The 26,838-nt window shown below is 39.8% G+C and overlaps 2 protein-coding genes across 2 annotated transcripts in view; one reads left to right on the forward strand and one right to left on the reverse strand.

Moving 5' to 3' along the window:
* Positions 1 to 6,518: 6,518 nt before the first annotated feature.
* Positions 6,519 to 11,834, reverse strand: LOC129753409 (uncharacterized). The gene has a single exon (XM_055749232.1). The coding sequence runs from the start codon at positions 11,832 to 11,834 to the stop codon at positions 6,519 to 6,521; it is 5,316 nt and encodes a 1,771-aa protein (XP_055605207.1).
* Positions 11,835 to 14,043: 2,209 nt separating this feature from the next.
* The window catches only part of LOC129753411 (uncharacterized), a 50,907-nt gene continuing 38,112 nt past the window's right edge, over positions 14,044 to 26,838 (forward strand). Inside the window, exon 1 of the mRNA XM_055749233.1 lies at positions 14,044 to 19,312. Coding sequence (XP_055605208.1) covers positions 14,044 to 19,312 — 5,269 coding nt within the window. The remainder of the gene's footprint in view (positions 19,313 to 26,838) is intronic.

The following is a 26,838-nucleotide window of genomic DNA, read 5'->3' on the forward strand; positions in this document are numbered from 1 at the left end:
TTCCACGGTCCGACGGTTCGTCGAAGGAAGGCATCCAACCCTTAGAAACCTACAATGGCCGGCTACCCGTGCCGCTTGCAATAAAGTCTTCAGGTTATCCCCAGATGCATTCCTTCTAAAAATATACAATAGTTATAAAATATCTGCTGAAAAGGAAAATTACTCAAAATATGGAATGAATATACAGTTTATGAAGGTTAACAATTTTCGTTAATAAAAGGATACGGACCTGAAAAAAAATTGAAGTTATGTCTGTTTATATAAATTTATATAACTTTTATATTCATTTATAAATTGGTTGTCAAATACTATACAACAACAAAAAATTGAACGATTTACGAATGTTCAACACTGTATAGATATCCAATTATTAATTAGATGAAAAGATAATTTCATTTTGATCATATGGAACCTCCAATCTGTTACAATTAACGGGATATAAAAGTAAAATTTAAAATTCCAAAATGAATAATCGGTTGTGATAATGGAAAATTTATGCTAGGGAATGAAATGGAATCAGTTATCTGTTGATGAAATTTAGTAACCGGCTTAGTGAGAAGGAGGATGAATAATCCAAATATAAGAAAATGGATTGATTTTTTTTAGTACGGAATATATTCATTTTTCAACCATCAACAGATGTGTCTTACAAAACAAAACAAAAATGGCTGGATAAGAATTCAAAATAGTTTTTTTTAATGACCAACCTGTTAAAATTCACATAGTTTATTAAATATTCAAATTATTGACATTCGAGATTTTTTTTTAGTTTTTGAGAACCATACTCTGAACTTTCATGTAAAAATTATTAATGAATATAAATAAATATTATAAATATGTTTTTTTAAACGGATTCAAATCTGAAGGAAATAGTATATGCGCATATATATTTATTATCATGACATCAGACGTGGGGGACAGGAAATCAAATAATTTATAAACAAATCAGGACAACAGAATTAAAAAACGACAAAAATTGCGAAATTCAATCAAATCATCTCAACCACTAGCAAATTAAAAAAAGTAGATTCAAACTCCTTCAACCACTAAAATGTTTGCTAAACTACAATTGCTCGTGACAACACTGAACCGATCTTATCTAGAAATCGAGTATTATCCCACAGACACAATCAAAAACACACTGTATGCGCCCCTAACCCCGCCGAACTGTCCTCTAGCTAACCCATCCGCGCAAGCAAATCGGTATCGTTTTTTGAATACGGCGAATGCGCCAACTGTAAACAAATCCAGATTATCACATAAATGCGTTAAACTCTTTATTTAACATCCGAAAATATGATCTTCTTTTAATTTTTCTTATTTTAGTGAAGTTAAATTTAATTTTTTAAATAAGGCGAATAGCTTTTTTTATGAGTGTGTAATCCCACAGTTCATTCGCCCATTTCCCCTCAAAATTTCGTCGCGAACAAAAGGGCCAATAGTTATTTCGAGATAGCAAAAGGGCATTGAAGTTTTTTAAATTTGTTTTCCAGGACGAGGAGATGTAAAAATCAGTATTTAGAAGATCGTTGAATGTGCTAATGTTTTAATGTGATCATTTGGACCCGCTTTCAAGCCGAAATTTGCTTGAATATTGCTTCTTTAATGAGTGATCCAACAGTCATTCTGCAATTCAAAAGGGCGCTCCAATTTGGCGAATCAACAAAATAAGAGCACTAATCTGTGGTAAAAGGGCCCACAGTTATATTTATTAATTTTTTGAAGTAATTAGTACGTTAAAGCTATATTTATCGATCGGGTGATGAAAATAAATCAATTTGAAAGCATTTTAGCGACTTATTTAAGAAAATGATTGTACGCAGCTAAATAGGAAATTGATTTTATTTTCTGAAACTTGAAATGCGTTTTTCTCAAAACAAAGGTCTTGGCGCATTCGCCGTAATCAAAAATCGATACCGAAATGTTCCCGTCCACGCTCCGAAGTTAAGCAATTGCACACAGCAAGAGCCCCAGAAACCGTGTGCCTGCGTGTCCACCTCTAGCTAGGGTAAAGGACCCTAAGACAACGGCTTAAGGAAGCTTTTTTCATTATTTCAACAGAATTGCCTTCCACGTTGGTTTAAAATTGATGTTTAGTATTTGGACTATATTTCTTAAACTGTTTTATGAAACTATGAAGGAAATAGATTAATCCATTACGTACTTTTTAGTCAATTTATGATTTATTTTCCTCATTCAAGTTCCTTCATTGTCGTACCAGGTTCCTAATTCCGTCGTACAAGGAGACCGAAATTGTCTCAATTTATTCCACCCTCTTCAGAAATACATTTAAAATTTTGCGGTTGCGGTTCATGCAATTGGCATTAGCTTACACCGAACGGATCAACCGCACAGGATAACAGCAGAAGTTCTTTCAAGTAACCAGTCGCAATAAGCCATGAAACTAGGATAGCTTTATTGTAAACAGGTCTACCATTGCTCAGGGTGGCCACAGAACCGGGAAAACCGGGAAAACCGGGAAAAAACCGGGAATTGAAAATCGAACCGGGAAAACCAGGAATTCAGAACCAAAACCGGGAAAATTGACAAAAGGAAACCGAAATTCAGTTTTTGTTCCAAGATCAGGGATTCAACCCAAAATTCAAAACTCAGAATTATATTTTAAATTTCCAAGATAGATTTGAACAGTTGAGTTGAAAAGGAAACCACCTCCTATCAAACGTACTGTTTGAAAAAATAGTACCATCACAATTTTTTTAAGTTGTGCTTTCAAAATCAACATTCTTCAAAACTGGTCGTAATTTATCAAGAAAATGTCGAATTACACATTTCAAAGCTTGAATATGTTGAGATTCCTTTGAAAATTTGCGAAAATCGTGACAAAAATTGAAATAAAATAGTCATATGAAATTTTAGTAACACTGTTCAGAATTTTTACAAGTTTTCTTTATGAGGGTGTGTTTATAACGGTAGAAGACACTAAGTAAATTCTTTAAAAATGTTGAAATGATTCAACAATGTAAGATACTTCATTTGAAATATACATATTTGTACTTTGAGTAAAGAACAAAATAACAAAATATTGCGATAAAATTGATTATTTTTAGTTTTTTTTTTCGATGGTACAAGGCAACAAAACTTACGTTTTTCCGTTTGAAGAGGGTTTTAGAGCTGATTTTGACTGATTTGAGGGCGACATATCCAAATATGCAGTTTGGTTTTTTTCTGCTATCTCTAGTTTTTGAAATTAAAGGGTTAATTTTTGAAATTTTTTATAAAAAAAAATTTTTTTTTGAAAACGAACACACACACATAGAATCTCAGCGAAACTTCATGTTTCTTTGAAGAGATTTTCTTTCCTTAACTCTAAGCGTACATCTTTCAGAGTGATGATGGCTAGCATCAAAATAAATCAAATATTTTTTCCAAAGCATAAGTCGAAAAATTCGCAGTCTCCAACAAAATTGATAATGAAATTTGAATCTTTGGTACCAAATCCTCATAAATGTTCTTCAATGATGTCAAAAATATTTATATTTTTTCTATTGTTTTTTTAACACGTCAGGAATTTTTTTCAAGTATTATTTCTTTGAAACTAGAAATGCTAGGTAATATATTAATGCTCTATCAAATGAAGGATAATAAATAGATTTCAAATCAGTTTTTGTTTTTTACAGAGGATTGTCGATTTATTAGTTATTAATGATTGATTTAGCACAAAACTTAGTAAAACTAGATTTGATAGAATCTGACAAATGATTCGAATTTAAGATGGCAAAATCAATTTTTTAAAACAATGGCTTTATTAATTGTAATCTGCATTTTATAACTAAGCTGATAGTTAAAATAAATATGTACACTATTAAGTCTCTTTTTTACCTTCTTACTTACGTCAAATGTCTTTGATTTTGAAAACCTTATTCGTACACTTTTCAAATTGGTTTTTGCATAAATCCTTAGAGTTAGCCTTAGCTTTGCATGTTTTTGCAAAAACTTCTAAGATTGTTCTCCCTGATACAGGGTTTATAACTTTATCATTAACCGGAACAGTTAGGCTGGAACAAATTTCAATTTCTTCTTTTGTCACACCTCCCTTCGAAATTTCCTAAACAAACCCGAAGGGGGAATAAATAAAATTTGAAGTATTTTATGTAAATTTCGAGAAAAAAAATCAAATTTCCGAAAGATTACAAGACCAGAAAACAAATATTGGAAGATGGGAGCTATATTCTTTTCATATTCTTGATTTTATTAATTTCTTCGATAAAAAAATACTTGATTTATAGGTTTTTGGCAATGATTTAGTATGCAATTTTGTAGCATACGAGCTTTCATGCAATTTATTCCAATTTATTTGTTTTTCGCATTATTTTTTATAATGCCCCCCTCGCGATGTTTCAACTTCGAGTGACAGAAGAAGGATTTGAAATTTGTTCCGGCCTTATATGTTCATAATTTAACCCCAAGAAACTGACTCATAATAAAAATATATGTTGAACAATGAACTGTAACTTTTTTTTACTGAAATCCAATCCACATTTTTATGCATAACAGAGCTAACCTTCTACTGAATGAACCATAAAACGTTGGGATTTTTTTTTTAAAGCAACAAAATATTATTTTGCAAAAAAAAAGATCTGTGTAAATTATGTATGAAATCACTTTTATTCAAATTATAAATATATTTTTCAATTATTTACAGAACTGAATCATGCAAAAAATATTTTTAAAAAAGTTCGAGATCATATGTAGTAGAGGATTAAGAATTTTTTTTAACACTTATGGCTGCTTTAAAAATTACATTGTTCCTTTTAAAATAACTTTCGAAATTTTCCAACTTAAATTTTAAAGCAAAATTACATCTTGAACTTAAAATTCGTGGGTTCTAATGTTCGTTTTTTAAAATAGTATAGCTAGTTTAATTCAAGCTAAAAATCATTTTAAACTACAATTGTATTATTTTAGATATCATTATTTTAGATATAATAATTTTAAATTCATTATGTATTTTGTTGAAATATTCATTTCAAAATTGAAATCCTTTATTTGAAATTAAAAAATTTACTGGGTGAATCTGAATTGAATAAATGTTTTTATTTTTTTTTCATCTCGAACTTCGATACGCTGTTAAATAATCCCTCAAACTTGAATCAAGATGATGCAACTGCCCATATTTTTTTTAAACTTTTAAAGTCAGAATTCAAAATAGAGATCATGATTTCCATGTTCTGCATTCAGAACTTAGAAACGATGTAAAAACAATGTTTGATGAATGGTTTCTTATTAGTAATTTATTACAACAAGTTGCAAAAATTGATTTCTTTAGAACGAGTTGTAATTTATCCAACTGGGCTTACCGAGTTGGATAATTACGTCGAGTGCTGAAAATGTCGAATCTTTTCACAACTGGCATACACAATTTATGCAAATTCGGGAAATTCCTTTGAAAATCAATTGATTGACTTACAAGAATTGCATCTTTACAAATAACCACATGTTAACGACAATGCAAAAATACAAATTTCTGATCAAATAGATCATGGACTGCATGCAAAAAAAACAGTAGGTATCGATAATTATCGCTTTTCGATACAGTTTTCAGTGTCTGAAAGTTAACTGTGCTAAAACTCAATTGTATAAAAAACAATTATAACGATTCAAAAATTTAATTTGTTATTTTTTCAATTATTTGCCTTTTTCAATATAAAAAAAATCTTATTTACTGAATACTAAAGAAAATCTTTTTTAAAACTTGACTGAAAACAGAAGACAAGTTTTTCGGGTAACGGTAGGGTCAACTGAGGTTATTATGAACAAAGATTATTCTTTTTTGGTTTTATCTGTTCATAATAATTAAGAAGAATTTGGGGTAATAATGGAAGCTGTTAAATTTTTGTTACGTAACAATTTTTAGTGTTGCGGATGTTTCAAGAAAAAGTACGCTGATCTCGTTAGCAGTAGACACAGCTTCAAGCTGCAATTGCATTTGGGTTTTAATTGCATGTTTAGGTTTTTTAATTATAATTTTAACTTACATTTTCAGTGTACAGCTACTTTTAAACACCCGAACAAGGTCTTTTAATTTAGGTTAGGTTCAATGTGTGTGCTGTAATTTTAGGTTTAATTTAGAACATATTCCAATTTCAATTCTAGGATAAACAAACCTCTGTGATAATTCTTAGATTTGCATGCTAGGTTATCAAATTATAATGGAATTCCTCGACTAAACTTAAGCCCTTTGCTGAGTTGTACGGAATCGTGGTTGCTGGAACCGAAGTTTGAGGTTAGAAACGAATGTAATTTAAAGTGAACTGCATACCTTTTGTTAACACTGATGCTTCGATTTCCAGCGCACAATTCTTAAGCAAAACCGTATAGAGAGAGAGCTACACTGAACTAACTAATAAGTTTTGAACTATAGTTAACACTATTTTAATAATTTGTTCCGGTAAAATTTTACCAAACTCGCGTGCCGCCAAAAGAGAGAAGGAATGACGTATCCTCCAAACGATGATCAGCCACTGAACTGCAATTGTCAGCGGCTTGTCGGAAAGTGCTTAGGCAGGGGTGCCAGTTTCCAACATCCCCCCTCCCGTAACACTGGTATCTGAAGTGTTAGATCCAGGGTTTCCTCCTTGTGCGACCTCTAAGACTGCTAGCTTTGCCACAGATTGACGAGTGAGTCCCTTATTTGTCTGCACGACTGCCCTTCTAATGCGCCCATCTGACCCAGGAACCAGTTCCAACACCCGCCCTCGAGCCCAGCCATTTCTCCTTGCTTCCGGTAAAGGTGCCATCCGAGGAACCTGGGGTTTGGATTTATAGATTTTACACCACTGGCATTGTCGAAGGACACGCTTCACTGTTTGTCGAATACGGGGAATGTAGAATCGCTGGCGCAACTCATTGACGACGGTTTCGAAGTTGCAGTGGATGTATTTTCGATGGTAGAAATCTATGATCAGGTCGGTTAGTCGATGGTATTGAGGAAGAATCACTGGATACTTGGTGCACGTTGACACACGTTTTGCAGCACCGATACGGCTGTCGACGCGAAGAACGCCGTTTTCATCCAAGTACGGTGACATTTGACGAAGAATGCTTTGTTTCGGTAGATCATTTCGTTGTTCTGTCGATTTTCCTCGATTGTGAACCGCAACGCTCATTTCGGCAGGATATGAACACCATTGGGCGTTCCCAAACAGTGAATTTTCGGCATCACGGAGTTCCTGTTGACCAAGATGTTCTGGAAAACTTTTCACTCGGTTTGTCTTGAGGGCAATGTACCGGTTCACATAGGCAGTGGTTCTTAGGACTCTTTCCCATTTAGAAAATCTGGTGAAATCGACAGTTGTTTGAGTTTCATGAGGTTGATGGACGAGACAAGGTACCTTGAGTTCTTCAGTAGTAGTCGTAGACGATCTAGGTTGAGGCCAGTTTTCTTCGGACTCTTTTAGGAATTCGGGCCCGCTAAACCAAGCGGAATCTTGTTGGATCTCAAGCTCGTGGAACCACTTCGTAGCATGATCTGCAATGTTGAGCTTCGAAGGGACCCAACGCCATTCGGAAATTTCACTGTTCGAGAGTATTTCGCCTACACGACACGCAACAAACTGGGTGTAACGTCGGTGGTCCGAACGAATCCATGCGAGGACAGTGCTTGAGTCAGACCAGAAAACGGTGCGTCGAATGTTCAGTGAATGTCCGTCTACGATGAATTTCCTCAATCGAACTCCTATCACGGCTGCTTGCAACTCAAGACGAGGTATGGACCAGTGTTTTAAAGGGGCTACCTTGGTTTTAGCGGATACTAGAGAGCAGATAAATCCTTCAGGAGTGGAGACGCGAAAATACGCTACAGCGGCGTAAGCTTCTTCGCTTGCGTCAACGAAAATATGGAGTTCAAGATCTTGATAAAGTTCCCGGGATGCTTCTTGGAAGTAACAGCGAGGAATAGAAATTTCGGCAATCTTCGGGAAACATTTCGTCCACCGTAACCATTTTTCGAAGGCATTGTTGTCTATTGGCTCATCCCATTGTGTTCCTGCTCTCCAGACATCTTGGAGGAGAATCTTCCCATGGAGAATGATAGCTGCGAGGAGCCCGAGAGGATCAAAGAAGCTCATAAGGCATCGTAGCAGTTGTCGTTTTGTCGGACGGTTACCGGTGGCTAGCAGTTCGTTGATATCTGGAGGTAGAATGGTCGAGAACCCCAGGCTATCTTCTTTCGACGTCCAGTGCATACCTAGGATGCGTTCATAACCCCTTGGGTTCTCCAAGTTTAGCGATTTCGGCTGTGAAGTTTCGGCTTCTCCGAGGCTTTCGAGGACCTTAGAACTGTTAGACATCCAGCCTCTTATGTTGAATCCACCCTTGGCATGAATCAATTTGACTTCACCCGCTATTCGTGACGCTTCTTCTTCGTTCTCAAAACTATCTGCGTAATCATCAACGTAGATTCTTTTTACTATTCCCTCTACTGCCCTGGGATATTGTTTTTCGTTTTGCTTGGCGTTCAGAGTCATAACGTAGTGCGCAGATGCGGGAGAACAGGTGGAACCGAAGGTAGCTACGTTCATGGTATAAACTTCTGGTTGACCTTGTGGATCAGGGTTCCAGAGGAAGCGCTGAGCTTGCCTGTCTTTTTCGATAATTCTAATCTGGTGGAACATTTCCGCAATATCCGCTGAAATGGCCACGGGAAATTGCCGGAAACGAAATAGGACCCAAGGTAGAGGATTGAGTTCGTCAGGGCCTTTCAATAGCATTGTGTTCAGGGAAATTCCGTCTACTGTGGCGGAAGCGTCCCATATCATGCGCACCTTCTCCGGCTTTTTGGGATTAATGACCGCTCCAAGCGGAAGAAACCAAGTGCGTCTCGGGTCGGCATTGATCAGCTCCTCTTCAGTTGCACGGTGGGCATAGCCCTTTTCGATGTAGCTCTTTATTTGCAGTTCAAGATTGAGTCGCAACTGAGGCTGACGGTTCATTCTACGTTGCAAGCATTCCCAGCGTTTGTATGCCATCGGGCGACTGTCCGGAAGTTCAAATTCGTCGAATCGCCAGAGTAGACCCGTTTGAAATCGATCACCACATCGTGACGTAGTTGTCTGCAGAATACGCCGTGCTCTTGTGTCAGCATCTGACTCTATCTGTATCGCAGGTGATACACCTACGTCCTCTCTTCTGAAATAATCCCGAACTAGATCGTGCAAAGAATTGTCGGCCGTACATGAACAGGTGTGGTAGTTGACCATGGATAATGAGCTATTCTCCGCTACTCCGCCATACAAGCACCAACCAAGCCTTGTTTTTGCTGCTGTAGGCGCTCCTGGCTGGCCTTCTTTAATGCGCAATGGGACAGTTAAGTTGAGATTGTTCAAACCAATGAGCAAACGAGGAGTTATATTGGTATACGAAGCGACAGGAAGCCCTTTCAGGTGCGGAAATTGTTCGGAAAGATGCGAAAAATCGAGAGATTGCTTGCTCAGGGATAAGTTCTTGACGGTACGTGAATCTTTCAAACAAACTTTCATGTTGTTCTGGCCGGAGATAGTCAAGTCTAAAACTTCCGATTCTCTATCAGTTCGAGATATTTTGCCTGTCCATGTCAAGCATAAAACTCGTGGAGTTCCCTTCGCACCTAATTCTTTAACAAGAGATTGCTCAACAAGTGTGAGAGAGGATCCTTCATCAACAAAGGCATGTGTATCAATTGACTTTCCTGAACCATGAACTGTTATCGGAAGTATACGGAAGAGAAACTTGTTTTCAGGGCTACGATGTGTTAGACATTCACCGGATACTGGTGCTTTCTGCACCGGAGCTGTTGGAGTAGGATTTGATCGACTATTGGATGTTGAAGCAGATGACTTGTTTTGGAAGGAGCGATTTGAATGGAGCAGAGGATGATGACGAGTTGTGCAGCCTTCAATTCCACACCGACTGTTGCTGCGACACGTCCTTCGACCATGGTAGTTTAAACAGTTGCGACAAATACCTTCCCTTTGCACCGTATGCCAACGACCATCGACATCCAACGACTTGAATTTCGGACAATCTTTGAGGGGATGATTTTGAGTACAAAGCGAACACTTTTTCGGAACAGCGACCTCCTTCGATGTAGTTGGTGTTTCTGAATGTGTGTGTAAAGCGCCACGCTTAGCCCTAGGCTTGTCTTCCTTCACTAACGCCCCACGATACTTTGTCACCTTACCGACATGCTTGACCAAATCCGACATGAAATTACCAAATTCTCGTAGACTGACACTCGCCAAACCACTGCTGTAGACTGCCCACTGATATGCAGCAAACGCCGGTAATTTTTCAACAAGTTCCGATAAGAGAGAGGGATTGTTCATATGTGCTTGTTGATTCGCTGCTTCAATGTGGTCACAAAGGTTCTGCACCTCCATTCCAAAGTCGGCCAGTGACCCCAGGTTCTCGGGTTTTGGAGCTGGTAAGACACGGATCTTTTCCAAGAGGGAATTGATAAGTGATTCGGGACGACCGTAGAAAGCGCGAAGAGTCTTCATGATGAGCGGAACAGCATCAGGGAGCATGAGCTTGCTGCGAACGGCTGCTAAGGCAGCACCTTTCAAGGAGCGTTGTAAACGGTTTAAGTTTTCCACGGGAGAGTAACCGCAAGCGAGGGTGGTGTTGGTGAAAGTACTCACAAATATTGGCCAATCAGATGGATTGCCATCGAAGATGGGGAGATCGCGGGCCATTAATTGTCGTGCCGCAAGTTGTGATTGAGATGGTTGGTAGGTATTTATAAATGGGGTATATTGTGGGCGTTCATTTGGCTCAAGGCCTAATTGGTTCATTAAAGGCTCGAGGGGGTCATATTCAGGGGCAGACATTTCATTTTCAATTGGGGCATACATTGGAGCAGTCTTACCTTGTATGTTGATGTGGTCCCTGAGGGGTGGTAGTGGTACCGTACTTGCTGTTGGCTGTTGTCTGTTGTTGATCGGCTGCCACGGTTGCTGGGCGAAATGTTGTTGATGGCTAGACTGATTTGGCACACGATGCCCGAAGTCGGTCGGTGCCCCTGGATTCGTCGACGGATGCGACGGGTTTCTTCTCGGCGTTTCCGGCTCGAATTGATCCGAGGGATTAGTTGCTGGTGTGATCCGAGGGGCTGAATGACAACCGGATCTCGTAAAAGTTGGAATTTGTCCTGAGGTACCGGTGGTAATCCCCGCATCGACCTGGGAGGCAAGCTGAATTGGTGCGGCAAGAGGTGGGGCCAACGGAACTAGTGATGGGAAAGTAGGTCTGGATTTTGCTGCCCGGCTGACCGGATTTGGCTGATTCGACGGCTGATATTCAAGACCAAGGTGCTCCTGACTCGACTTAGCACCTACGTTGGCACTTCCTGTTGAATGTTGTTGAATACCAAACGATTTGGTTTTGGGACCCTCCATTTGTAAACGGCCTTTTTGTAGCAGGACGGATTCCCACTGATGAACACCCATGACGGACCAGGAATTCCATTCCTGGTTATCTGGCCAAGGTTTGACATTTTGGTTGAGAAATGCGGATGGATTTCTTCCTGCGCTGTTTTTCGGATACGCACCAGTGCTTCGACCTTGCTGCTGGATCCTCGTGAGGACTTCCCTCGGTTGTTGCTCGGTGATCGCGCTGCTCATCGGCGGCTGCGGCTGACCACTTGGAGTTTGCGTTTTGTTGAGCCAGTTTTCCACTCGCAGGCGGTTGCCCCTGCGACTGCCTTGGCTCCTAATGCTTTCTTGTTCTTCTTCTTGACCGTTGTCTTCCTGGAGCAGATTGAATCGGTCTTGAACATATTGCTGTTCCGCAGCAATATCGTCTAGTTCCGCCTGAAGCTTCCAGTGCGCGCTGTGCATCGAGCTGCTGCAACTGGAGAGCGGTCTGGCGCGCGCGAGATGTTACAGAATGCACGCTACCATCCGGAATGCAATTCCGACAGCTCCAGGGGACCTTCTCAATAGAACTCGTCACGCCGGCACAGAGTTGGTGCCACCACTGATCGCAGGTGTCGCACTGCACCATGTCACACATGGAATCCGGTTTATTGCAAGCGACGCAATTGTACTGCTCCACTGTTGGCACTGGAGTGCTGGTCCGGACGGTGTCGGTGAATTCGGCCATTGAAAATCTTGAAGAAATTGTTGCGGATGTTTCAAGAAAAAGTACGCTGATCTCGTTAGCAGTAGACACAGCTTCAAGCTGCAATTGCATTTGGGTTTTAATTGCATGTTTAGGTTTTTTAATTATAATTTTAACTTACATTTTCAGTGTACAGCTACTTTTAAACACCCGAACAAGGTCTTTTAATTTAGGTTAGGTTCAATGTGTGTGCTGTAATTTTAGGTTTAATTTAGAACATATTCCAATTTCAATTCTAGGATAAACAAACCTCTGTGATAATTCTTAGATTTGCATGCTAGGTTATCAAATTATAATGGAATTCCTCGACTAAACTTAAGCCCTTTGCTGAGTTGTACGGAATCGTGGTTGCTGGAACCGAAGTTTGAGGTTAGAAACGAATGTAATTTAAAGTGAACTGCATACCTTTTGTTAACACTGATGCTTCGATTTCCAGCGCACAATTCTTAAGCAAAACCGTATAGAGAGAGAGCTACACTGAACTAACTAATAAGTTTTGAACTATAGTTAACACTATTTTAATAATTTGTTCCGGTAAAATTTTACCAAACTCGCGTGCCGCCAAAAGAGAGAAGGAATGACGTATCCTCCAAACGATGATCAGCCACTGAACTGCAATTGTCAGCGGCTTGTCGGAAAGTGCTTAGGCAGGGGTGCCAGTTTCCAACATTTAGTGTTGACAGTATTTCTAGATAAATCTAAACACTGCGTCTAGATAAAATTAATGGTTTTTAAAAATTTACCCTTAATTAGGCATGGGCAATTTTTAGATTTACAAAGGAATAGGGATACATCGAGTAAATATATTGTTTGGTCGTGTGAGGCCATCTGGTTGCTAGAACGAATTTCATAGACTCCCTTCGGGCCCGAGGAAAACCACCTGTTAACGCTGAATCACCCTAAAAGTACTGTTTTGAAAATCGATGTTATACTGTAGTAGTTTTATAGCAGCATTGAATATGAGCTTTTTGTATTGTACTATCAATTGCATTGTTTAGTAAATAAGCGATAGGAGAGAGTCTCCACAATTAAGGCTCTCTTAGGTAGATTTGAAGTTGAATTGAATAAATCTGCCTCTTGGCTCTTAACCACCGCACGAGACGGTCGTTTTACTGCAGCCCGCGTGTTACAGTTTTTTTGTATCCGAGCCCGTCCAAGTCAGTGAACGTCGCAAGTGTCCGTAGTGCCTTTTCTGTGGCCACCTCACTAGCCCCTCGAGCTAGTCGAGGATTTGAACAATTCATAGTGGTCCTTCGAGCCGGATATGGTCTAGTTTTCCGGAAATACAGTGCGCTAGTGAAGTGACCTCAGAAAACGCGGAACTTGGACGTTCACCCGCGAAAGAGCATCGGAACGATTGTCCGATCACAAAATGGTGGACTTTGTGAACAACGTGTTCTGAACAATGGAACATTGTGTCTGCGGAACAATTGTGGCTTGTTCCTGGAAATTATAAGTTTTGTGCGATCAATGAGATCCAAATTAAATGGAACAATAAGTGAAAAAAAACAAAACCCGATCCAAGTGCATGAACTTTGAGCGATCGGTACAATTCAGTGCAAATTGGAATTTGGAACTTCACCCTCGATCACAAGTGCATGAAGGATCGAGTTGTTCGGAGCAGTTCCTAAGAAAAAGTGCTACAAAAGAACGAAAGCGGTTTGCATGGTGCAGTAGAGTGGATGACGTACTGTGCAGGTCGAAAGAGCTCGAGAGAATTCGCCATTTTGATGCCAGTTTGATCCCCCACGAGGCTGGATTGCTGGATATGTATGTATGATATGCCAGCATTATTTGATGTTTTCAGGGTCGGTCATAAAACGGTGGAATCGTTGATTGGAAGTCAGGTAAGATCGTGCAAGTGGGTGCGTTGTTTCCGGAAGTATTTTGTTAAATTACAAGTTTTGAGCATTTTTCCTTTTCGCAATGGCGGCTGAAAAGAAGATCCAGGTGATGTCTTATTACCGTATGATAGACTCCATTGAGTCACGAGCGGAAAAATTGCTTTTATTTGTGCGTTCTTTTGATACCGAGAAGCAAGAAAGTTCACTTCTCGAAGACAAGCTTGAGTCGATTGACCAGATGCGTTCTTTATTGCATGAAACTGAGGTAAAATTATATGGGGTAATTAAGGAGGATGAGGTTGGGTCCCTGCAGATGACGATTGAGAAGATAGAAGATTTGTTTGATGACATCCGTCACCGAGTTCGAAAGATTATCCGAGAAATCGATCCTCCCAAGCCGATAAGTGCCCCAGCAGCGGTCAATTCAACACAACACCCCCATACAAAATTGCCAGATATTCCTCTTCCCCGATTCAATGGCCAATTGGAAGAATGGCTGACATTTAAATCCCAATTCAATTCGTTGATTAAGCGTCGTGAGAGTTTGTCAGAAAGTGAGAAGCTATTTTACCTGAAGGCTGCCATCCAAGATGGTTCAGCCCGTCATGTCCAGTCCTCCGAAGACAATTTTTCATCACTCTGGAAGGCATTATGTTCAGAGTTTGAAAATAAGCGATTGTTGGTAGATAGGCATATTGCTCAGCTGTTTCATTTGAAACCTTTAGTTCGCGAGTCTGGATCCGCATTACGAACTTTTCTGAGTGACGTTACTCGTAATATTAGAGCTTTGGCTAATCTTGAGCTAAAATTAGAACCTTTATCTGAACAGTTCTTGGTTTTTCTGGTATGCGCGCGATTGGACACCCGCACCAGAAAGGATTTCGAGCTTCAGTTTACTGATCATTCCTTGCCATCTTGGGAGAAACTTCTCGAGTACCTACAGTCTAGATGTAGATGCCTAGAGAGCATAGACCAGGATAAACAAGAGGTTCAAAGCTCAAGCTTTCGAGGAAGATTCGGGCACAATGAGCGAAGTGGGTCACACTCATCTAAGGTTTTAGCAATCAATACCGGCAGGTCATATGGTAACCCTGTTTGTTTTGCATGTAAGGGGAATCATTATTTGAGCAACTGCGAAGACTATCTGAAGCTACAATTACGCGATCGTATCTCGAAGGTGCGCAGTCTTGGATTGTGCATGAACTGTTTTAGTAACCGACACCATGTTAGAGACTGCAAGGGGAGCTCCTGCAAGAAATGTGGAGGCCGTCACCACACTACGTTGCATGAAAACAATGCTAACCAGCCAACTCAACCAACACCTACCCCGCGTAGGACCACTGAGATGCCTACAACTTCCTCAAATGCGCTAGTAGCTTCCGTTGCATGTACTAATTCGCAGCCAAAACAGTACATTCTCTATACCGCAGTTTGCATGATAGAAGACGAGTTTGGAAATTTGATCAGTTGTCGTGTTTTGCTCGACAGTGGGTCGATGCATAATTTAATATCCACGCGTGTGGTAAACGCGTTGCTCTTGCGAAAGACGAAGGTGAACATGTCCGTTGAAGGTATTTCCGGTGCACCTAAGATGATTTCAAGTCAGGTCAGAGTAAAGATCCATTCCACCTACAAGTCAGACTTCACCTACAGCACAGAGTGTTTGGTCATGAGCAAAATTACAGGAAACTTGCCAATCAATTCGTTCAATATTGATCCTGGGCAAATTCCGTCAGAGATAGTACTCGCAGATCCGTGGTTTAGTCAATCACGAAGAATTGATATGCTTCTTGGAATACAAGTGTTCCATGAAATGTTTACTGGGCAAACCCATACCATAATTGAAAATCCTCCTTGTTGGTGCGAAGAAACCGTCTTTGGTTGGGTAGTAGGTGGTGCTATTGAAAGACCAGAAGTTGATCGAACGATCTCTAATGTCTGTAAGATCGTTACGAATGAGGCGTTGAGCGAGCAAATTAGCAGATTTTGGGAAGCCGAGTCCATTCATGAGCCTCGAATGTTGACTCACGACGAAAGAGCCGCAGAGCAAAGTTTTTCCGATACTTGCTGCCGATTGGAAAATGGTCGCTATGAAGTAGGTCTGCCATTGAGACCCAGTATAAAGGAATTAGGTGACAGTCAAACGATAGCTTTGCGTAGATTTCTACAGACAGAAAAACGACTGATTCACGACCAAGATCTTTACGACCAGTACCGAGAATTCATGCATGATTATGAAACCCAGGGCCATATGATTAGGTGTGACACCAATTGCTCAGAAGGATATTTTCTGCCACACCATGCGGTGCTTAACTTGGCAAGCACCACGACGAAGACGCGTGTCGTTTTTGATGCGTCTGCAGCAGCTTCGAGGGGAGGTTCCCTGAATGATCACCTTTACGTTGGCCCTACCATTCAGCCCAAGCTCGCCGAAATCGTGCTACGATTTCGGGTGCCCAAGATTGTATTTACGGCAGATATTACGCAGATGTTCAGGCAAATTAGAATCCGAGCAGAAGATCAGAAGTACCAACAGATATTTTGGCGTCGCCAGCCGAACGAATCTTTAGAGGTGTTCCACTTGACGACAGTAACGTATGGGACAGCCTGTGCGCCTTTTCTGGCTACAAGAACGCTCGAGCAGCTTTGCACGGATGAAAAAGAGCGTTTCCCCTTAGCGTCGAAGGCGGGAACCGAAGATGTCTACATGGATGACATCTTGAGTGGAGCGGACACGTTAGAAGATGCCCTGAACCTGCAGACTCAATTCGTCGAAATGACCCAGGCCGGTGGGTTCAATCTCCATAAATGGGCGTCGAATCATCCCGAATTAATGAGGCAAATTGATAATACTGAGCATGAAAGAGCGTTTTTCGAAGATGAGAAAACCACAAGAACTTTGGGTTTAACCTGGCAACCCAGAAAGGACGTATTTTTGACCAGATTGCACGAAATTGAATTTCACCTGGGACAGACGACAAAAAGAACCATTTATTCTGACATCGCCAAGCTTTACGACCCACTGGGACTGCTGGGTCCGTTGATTTTCGCTGCGAAAGTACGAATGCAGAAAATATGGCAACTGAACTTAGACTGGGATGAAATATTGACACGAAACGACGCTGAAATCTGGGAGGTTTTCCGCAACCAGTTGAAAGAGATGGGTGAAATAGTTGTTCCTCGTTGTGTTTTTCCCCATTCGAAGCCGCAATCTGTTGAATTGCATGGATTTTGTGACGCCTCCAGTCTGGGATATGGAGCTTGCGTCTATGTTAGATCTTGTGATATGACCAACTGTAAAATTTCCCTCCTTACCTCAAAATCTCGAATCGCACCCTTAAAGAACGCTAAACTCACGATACCGCGATTAGAGCTAAGCGGTGCGCTTGTACTTGCACGATTGATTTCCAATATAACGCACAACCTTAAGATTTCATTTTCCAGAATCATTCTCTGGTCCGATTCCACCACAGCACTTTCCTGGATCAAGACCGACCCTAGCCGACTCAAAACCTACGTAAGCAACCGAGTCATCGAGATACAAGAGTTGGCTAAAGGCATTGAGTGGAGATACGTGGGGACGCATGACAATCCAGCAGATATTATATCTCGAGGATTGTTACCTTCCGAGATACGAGATTGCGAAATCTGGTGGTCAGGCCCGAACTTTCTGTACCACGACGAAGAAGATTGGCCTCAAAGATTCCAGCACATCCCGACCGAGCAACTTCCGGAAACGAAAAACCCAACCATTAGCCTCACAGTTACTGACCCTCCTGCCATGTTTTACCTGTTTGCGACGGAGAACAACTTTAGAAAAATGCAACGAATAATGGGATTAGTTCTACGATACATCGACCACATACGACCCAAGAAAGACAGACAGCATCGGTACGGCGTTCTACGTATTCCAGAGCTACAACGAGCGACGGTTGCATTGGCCAGTATTGCGCAACAAGAGACATTCCCCAAGGAATTCAGCTGCCTCGACGCCGGAAAGGTAATTCACAGTAAAAGTAAACTAATCAGCTTATCTGTGTTTTTAGATCGATCAGAATATGTTCTGCGAGTGGGGGGTCGGATTCGTCACGCACAACTGCCCGAAAGTCAGAAGCATCCTATTATTCTGCCAGCCACGCACTGTTTCACTCACGCCGTGATTCGTGCGTATCACGTTGAGATGTTGCATGCTGCTCAACAGCTTCTACTTTGCGGATTACGCCATCAATTTTGGATTCTGCATGGCCGCAGTACGGTGCGAAGGGTTATTCGCCGGTGTGTCACTTGCATGAAAGCAAAACCGGTAGGAATGCAGCAGAAAATGGGTGACCTACCCTTTGCGCGATTGGAAGGTGTGCATGCATTCTACAACACTGGGGTAGATTTTGCCGGACCGATCTACCTGCGACAGCATAACAAGCGTGGGACTGTTTTGTACAAAGCATATGTGGCCGTCTTTGTATGCTTTGCTACACGTGCGATACATCTAGAGCTAGTGGGCGATTTGACAGCGGATTCCTTCATCGCCGCACTACACCGATTTGTGTCCCGTCGGAGCAAGTGTGCCAGATTGTTCTCCGACAACGGTCTCAACTTTGTGGGCAGCCGCTCAAAGTTACGAGAGATGTACGACCTGTTTCAGTCCCAGCTCCTGAAAAATAAATTGAACGACTTTTGCTCCAAGTCAGCCATCGAATGGAACATGATCCCACCAAATGCCCCACACTTTGGCGGGTTGTGGGAGGCCGGTGTGCGCTCTGCCAAGTACCACCTTAAGCGCATCACTGGAACAGCGAATATGAACTTCGAAGAATACACGACAGTGTTGGCCCGCATCGAAGCGCTGCTCAACTCGCGGCCTATCACTCCGCTGTCCGAGGACCCACGAGATTTGCGACCTCTGACTCCTGGTCATTTCTTGGTCGGCCGCCCTCTGACAGACATCGCAGAACCGAGACTGGTCGAACGCAAGGAATCAACACTATCCCGCTGGCAACGTTATTCGAAAATGGTCCAACATTTCTGGGATCGTTGGTCTCATGATTACATCACGACGCTACAGAACCGCAACAAGTGGCATGTGCGGTACCCCGTGAAAGCTGGTCAACTGGTCATCATTCGAGAAGACAACGTGCCGACAACAGCGTGGCGCCTCGGCAGAATTGAAACGGCTATTCCTGGTCCCGATGGTTTGGTGCGCGTCGCAGATGTGCGTGTTGCTGATGGGTCCAAAGGCACCAAGGTATTCCGACGTCCGATAGCCAAACTGTGCCTGCTGCCAATCGAGGACAACGAGGTAGAACCTGAATACGACTTCGAAGACGGCAACGAGAATTCCGAAGATAAAAAAAGTGATTGAAATTTTCTATTTCAATGGGGGCAGCATGTTAACGCTGAATCACCCTAAAAGTACTGTTTTGAAAATCGATGTTATACTGTAGTAGTTTTATAGCAGCATTGAATATGAGCTTTTTGTATTGTACTATCAATTGCATTGTTTAGTAAATAAGCGATAGGAGAGAGTCTCCACAATTAAGGCTCTCTTAGGTAGATTTGAAGTTGAATTGAATAAATCTGCCTCTTGGCTCTTAACCACCGCACGAGACGGTCGTTTTACTGCAGCCCGCGTGTTACAGTTTTTTTGTATCCGAGCCCGTCCAAGTCAGTGAACGTCGCAAGTGTCCGTAGTGCCTTTTCTGTGGCCACCTCACTAGCCCCTCGAGCTAGTCGAGGATTTGAACAATTCACCACCCTTTGTTCCAGTGAGAGATTTGCTGGCCGTGATAGGCTTGGACTACATGTTCGAAATATACCTTTTCCTAAAAGCTATTGATCTTCGTCTATGATTCTTTTCGTTTTCATATTTCCCTATCTATTTTTTTTCTATTCTAATAAAAAGTAACGAACTAGATTTAAGCATAGAATTGTAAACAAACAAAACGAGTTCGGCTCCTTAAAGCCTAAAGGTATGAGCCGTTTCAAATAAAGATGTTACAAAAAAAGGAATAGGGAATCATATTCTACAATCTCATATTTAGAATCAGATTTTTAGAAAATGATAAAGTTATGCATTACGGTTTATTTTCAAGATCTTGATGACTTTTGGTACATATTTAAACATTAATGATAAGTTTAGATAATCAAACAATGTCTAGAAACAAGTGTTCATAATTACCCCGTATTTTTAAAAATTTGGGGAAATTATAAACAATTCTCTGTGAATCAGTGAGATAAATGTTGAGTAAAAATTTATATTACACTTGAAGATGCATTCATTACTGAATGTAAAAACACTGGAAACAATATTTCAACTGAATTTACTTCGACGAGAGAGTTACATGATTGAACGCCCTCAGAACAGTTTCGAATATTCTCAGAGACGTGGATTTTGTGAGCTGTAGTAACACACTTGGTATCTGTAACTTGTAACTTATGAAAAAATGATAGAATGTCACATGACGAATGATTGATTGAAAAGCCTTGACACACCATTTTTAATTTTTTTGTAAACATGACTTAAAAACCCTTAACGATTTTGTGTTGTATGTTTTTTATCATTTCAAATAAATGTGATGAAAACCTTAGAACAGAATCGAGTTCGTCTAAGTGTTGAATGATTTGAGTTTTATGAAACAACCAAATATGTTGAAAATGTTGTTATATTCAGACGAAAATGGACAATAAAAGTCTGGAAAACCTTGAATTTTTGACCGGGAAAACCGGGAAAAAAACGGGAATTTCAAAATGAAAATGTAGTGGCCACCCTGATTGCTTGGCTAATGCATCTGCAGGCAGCAAAATATTATACCTTCTATTCAATTATACCGAAATTGTCTCAAACCATTCCTCCCTCATGAGGTATAGATTTGAAATTTTGCGGTTGCGGTTCATGCAAATGCTATTATTTACTTCGCACGGATCAACCGCGCAGGATAACGGCAAAGTTCGAATGAGCTCTAAGTCGCAATAAAATGGTCTTGCCAAGAAATCTCAAGATAGCGTTATTGTAGCTAGGTACCATTGCTTGGCTAAGGCAATTGCAGGCAGCACAATATTAGACCTTACAAATTGAATCCACTCTGCAAATGTATTTTCTACCAACACACTCTCCAACGGACAGGGCTTTGTCTGTAAGATGAAATTTCATAACATTCATAGAGGCATTTAACACAAATTACAATGCACAAATTTACACAGAAACTACCCATATTTAAAGAACATCAACATGTTTAATAGAACTATATGTTTTTCTTCGTAATGAGACTGAATAGTTAGACATTTGAGGAGAGGCAGAATCACATTTGCGTTTTGTCAACATGTGTATTCTTATGTATTCTTCTCCGCCAGGGTGAGGATAACGAAACAAAGCAACACCACGTTGATGCGTGTAATGCGCATTCAACCCCCTGGCAACTTGACAGTTCGGTCGAGTTTCGTGTGTCTGTTTCAAAATCGCAGATGTCGCATGTGTGCCGCTTGTTCACATACTTTCCGAGTCATGCATATGGAAAGGGCACACTATTAAATGTAGTGCGAATCAGTCAAATTCATAACTTTCGAATGAATAAAAAAAGTTTTAACCAAAATTGTTAATCTTGTTCAATATTCTACCGATTCATATATTGTGTAGGAACAGTTTTTCTATAAAATGGCAAAAGTTCTGCTATAATGTGATTGTTTTGTTATTTTAAAATGTTCATATGCATCGCAACTTATGGCAATCTCTTAATGATTGATAGGGTTATGTTGTATTTTTACATTTATTGTGCTTGAGTGTCTTCAACAGTTTCGGTGGAAGGTAAACTTGTTCGAAAAAACTACTGGATATCAGTAATTTATTTAAGCAGTCCAGAAATTTTATACCTTATGTAGGACACACAAATTAACGCTCTACTCGTTTTCTTAGACTAAACTTTTGAAAACAGATTCACTTCACATAAAACATAGCAAAAAGTTCCAAATTCAAAACTTTTTTTTAGTTGTTGAACCAGTAACAGAAAACATATTTCAATATGGGTCCTTCCGACATGTTGAGTAGCTCGATTTTCGATTTGACAGAACCAGAGAACCAGAAAAAACTGGCACACGCGATTTGTATGGGAAACGTCAAGTTGCCAGGGGGTTGTGCGCATTAGACTGGTTCAGCTCATCTATTCGAGTTTTTTACGAGCGATAAAACTTTTCGACTTTTTCATTCAAACTGTAATATGTCCAAATTGACAGAACATCTTTTGTTGAAAATTCACTGAGAATTTATAAAATATGAAGCAAACATGAGTCAAGTTTTAAAACTTATATGGTAGGAATCAGCATAGAAAAGGGGTTCGATTTTGTTTTATTTTGAACGACTTTATGTACAAAAAATCATATCTTCCAATTTTTTTTATCCAAACTTGTATTGAGATCCAAACCAGAGACCTGTAAACTCTTATTTCAAAGTTTAAATTATTCATTCATCTAAATTCTCTTGTCATTTTGAAAGTCAACGGGAGTTTTTTGCATCGAAATTATGAAGAAACAATGTCATTGGAGTTGAACGTTAGAAATGTGTAAAGTTGAAGATATTCTTGCTTGCACTCGAACGTCTATTAAATTATGCACGGTACTGGTAGTAAATAATTTGTAAAACACATTATAAGCATTATAAGCAATGCTAAATACATTCAAGTAATTTATTAATATAAAAAGACTTTTTGCACTTATCTCCCAGCGCATCTAGTTCCTAGCTTCAAAATTACTTTATTGTGTGTTGATTACTTAGTAATCAATTATGTTCATTCTCTATGAGTCCGACTGTGGTCAGCAAAAAATCGTAAAAATGAACCGGTCTAATTCCAATTCTTGCAAAACGGTTTCCTATTCCTGTCGCAAAATTACGACGAATTATGGGGGCCGAGCGATTCGATTTCAATCGAATATTGACAAATTTATATAGTTCAGATTAGTTTGAAATCATTTTTCTAATTTTATTTCAACACTTTTCTGTTGAATTTGATGATTTTGATTGTTATATGCATTGACAGGAAGCGTTAAAGCAGAGAAACACGTTGGGGGGATCACTAAGTTCATCTTTCAATATGGCGGAGTGTGACCATAATTAATTTCACTTCGAGATTTCAAAATCAAATATCTCAAAAAATAGTTTTAAAAGTGACAAATTTGTGATAGAAAATGAATTCACAGGCGTAAGTTTATCATGTGAAGTAGTCTATTAAAGTGGAAAGTGATTTTTCGGCTCTAAAACATGCATTCATGAATTAAGACGAATAAGAGGGATACGACGGAGGAGGGTACACCTACCCTATTTGATGAGAGAGAAACACTCCTAGAGCGGATCTTGTGAATGCTACCAGTAAAATTTCTTCCTGTCTTACCACCCCCACTGCTGTAAAATTTTAGTACCAAAACAACTTTCCCAAATTTTCATTTCTTCTTGACTATTTCTCATCCATCTGATGTACATTTTCGATTTCATTCAATCCTCTATCGTCACACCCACACTCAAGCAATTGATTCCGACCTACAAATTTACACATAAACACGAATTGAGATTAGAGCTGAAACCCCCAAGCCCCAAGCAAATATCTTCGTCCACGTCTGGAATGTGTTAGTGAAACTGCAAAAATTTATGCGGGCACCACCAAGGTTCTTAGATACACTAGGTTCTCCGACTTTCACAGTAAATCTCAATGAGTTTGTTTATTTTTTGCTCAGCTTTTCTGTGGTTTGTTGGTAAACAAACTTCGTTATTCGGGAACACCTCCTGAATATATACCCACCTTGGGCACCATAACCTGATCATCTCCTAGTCCGAAGCCGACAAACAAGCTCTCTTGTTTGGGCTGAGAGTCAGCGTTGCCGGATTGAAAACCGCTCAAGTCCGTAGATTTGACGGAAATCGAAAAATGTACTGATTTTGACAAAATAAAACTTGATGACCTTTTTTTTTTGGTCGTCAAGTAGAATTTGGAGTTATCCTACCTACCTACCTAAAGGTCCAGCGCCGATTTACCGGCGCATAGGGCTGAGATAAAAGATCTCCACACTCAGGCAAAATCTTATTATAATTTTCATAAGATACGTCTTATGAACCCCTTTTTTGCGTCCAAACTAAGTTTTCATAAGGGTCTTATGAAATTCTTTCAATTTTCATACGAAGTTCTTACGAAAAATAGAAGAAACGGCATTGTGGAAAAATTATGAACACATTCATTCCATCAGTCGTTTTTAGTCGTCAAACGAAGTTGTGGAATAATTAGTTTTATTCTTTTAAATGGTAAGTTTGAATTGAAGTTTATTTTTGTTATCGTTAAACATATTTGTAAAGGTAAACTCTAATTTGTTTTTTGTTTACTTTTCAGCACGTTGACCGGGAAAAAAATTCAAGGTCAAAATACCGTATGCCGCCGAACAAATTCTTTGGAACCGGGCATTGATGTGCTGCTGATGGTGACCATAATGTATGTAATTCCAAACAAATTAGCCGAACAATAAAATAAATTTTTAACATCAATTGTTTTGAATTATTCTCATCGAACGTGACATTTCCTGTTTTTATAAGACCCTCTTATGAAAAGCCACAACCTCTCATTGAAGCAGGTGTTCATCTGCAGAGTTCATTCGCGTCATAAGATAATCTTATGAATTTCATTGATTTTTCTTATGGCGCCACTTCATAAGAGAATCTTATAGCATGTATAATGGTATTTTTCTTAGTGCACTGCTGGCGATCCGGAGCCAGCGTCTTCACTTGCTGCCAGCCAAGGTTCTCGTCAACTGTGCGGATTTCAGCGGCTAGACTTCGCCGCCACGAGCTTTTGGGCCTGCCTCTTCTTCGATGCCCATCTGGATTCCAGTCAAGCGCCTCTCTGCAAATCTCGTTTTCATCTCTTCGCAGCGTGTGCCCAATCCATCTCCACTTACGTTCCCGAATCTCGATTTTTAGCGCCTTTTGATGACACCGGCGATGAAGTTCAACGTTTGAGATCCAGTTGCCAGGTCACCAAGCGCGGATGATGTTCCGCAGGCAGCGATTCACAAAAATTTGCAGTTTTCGCGTCGTCACCGCATATGTGCACCAAGTTTCACACCCGTACAGCAATACGGATTTGACGTTTGAGTTGAAGATTCGGATCTTAGTTCGTAGAGAGATCTGGCGTGACCGCCAGATGTTTCGGAGACTCGCAAACGCAAATCGGGCTTTTCTGATCCGGGTTTCGATGTCCTTCTTGGTACCACCATCAGGCGTAATCTGGCCACCAAGATACTGGAAGCACTCCACTGTCTCAACCTGTTGTCCAGCTACCACGAAATTGGAGCCCCAGCTATCACGATTTTCTGTATTGATTTCCATCGACTTGGTCTTTCCGACATTGATTTTGAGACCTGCTGTCTTGGAGCTTTTGGTGAGGCGTCGAGTTTGCTCTGCATGTCTTGTTGTGTTTGGGCGAGCAAAACAATATCGTCTGCCAGGTCAAGGTCGTTCAGTTGCTCCATGGTTGAAGGATTCCACGGCAATCCTCGGTTTGGTCTACAGTAGGGTTACCATACGTACTCTTTTAAGAGTACATGTACTCTTTTTCGATCAAGAAATCGGCGTACTCTTCTTTTTGTGAAATTTCACGAAATGTACTCTTTTTTTATGATAGCCATTCAATCATAAAAATAAACTTGGTTGTTCAGTACCGTAATCCAGGGTAATATTGATCATTTTTGTTTCAATATTTTTTGATTATTTTTTCTGTAAAGGGGAATGTGGCATGATTCATATTTTTAAAACCAGTACTGGACTCTTATGAACATAAAACATGGTTTCAGAAATTTTTTGGACGACTTTCAATTTGATTAAAAAATCGATTTCGTCGCTGTTCAGGAATTAATGCTTTGGGGTTACATGGATCAGTCTCCATTTTGAAGGTTTAAACGAGTTTTCTTGATCATGAAGGATACAAAACACCTTCATAATTGTTTATAAATTCTTATTTATTAATTTAATCTTGCTTTTTAACGTTTTCTTTTCAAAAAAAAAAAACAAAAAACAATGATGCTGCATACATCTAGGGGAAAAAATTACAATAATAGCAAAATAGTTTCAGCTTCAAAATACAAATGAAATTTTACCATCACACATTCCCCTAGTCCCTCCCACTATTTACATTGCCATTTTTTCTTCATAGTTAATCATTTGTTAGGATTCCTATCCATTTGTCCAATAAGGGCTTATTACTCTTCTAAAATGCTCTTACTTTTTAAATATCAAAAATTGGTCATTAATTGAATAAAAAAAACTTTCCGCTTTTCATTAGTTCAAAAAAAAAAAATAAATAAATGAAAGGAAATGCATAATTATCGAGTACGTGATACCTAAGCTTTCCAAAAATTTTTCTGAGCGTATACGGGCCGAACGAAACCTGGCTAAATCCTAAAAAATTCAATTAAAGAACCGGGCAATATTAGGCGAATCTGACCAAAATTCAGGCTTTTCTCATGAAAATTCTTGAGAAAAAAGTGAAAAATGAACACATGAAAAATTATTTTTTATTGAGTCACATCAGAAGTGTTCAATTTAAATTTTATATTTCCAAAAAATGATTCTAAAAAATGCTATTAATCCCAACAAATTGGCAGTTTTTGAGTGATTTTAAATGACTCTGTTTTTTTTATAAAGTTTTCCTTACTCTTTGGATTTTTTTATTGTACTCTTTTTAGCACTGCGGAATATGGTAACTCTAGTCTACAGTCAATCGATACAGTCAATATCTCATCCATTACGATGAGAAAAAGCAGCGGTGACAAAATACATCCTTGTCTCACTCCAGCAGTTACCGGGATTGGTTCGGACAAGACACCGTCACCTTGCACGAAAATGCCTCGTACT

The sequence above is a fragment of the Uranotaenia lowii genome, chromosome 3 (assembly GCF_029784155.1).
Source record: "Uranotaenia lowii strain MFRU-FL chromosome 3, ASM2978415v1, whole genome shotgun sequence".
Taxonomy (NCBI): domain Eukaryota; kingdom Metazoa; phylum Arthropoda; class Insecta; order Diptera; family Culicidae; genus Uranotaenia; species Uranotaenia lowii.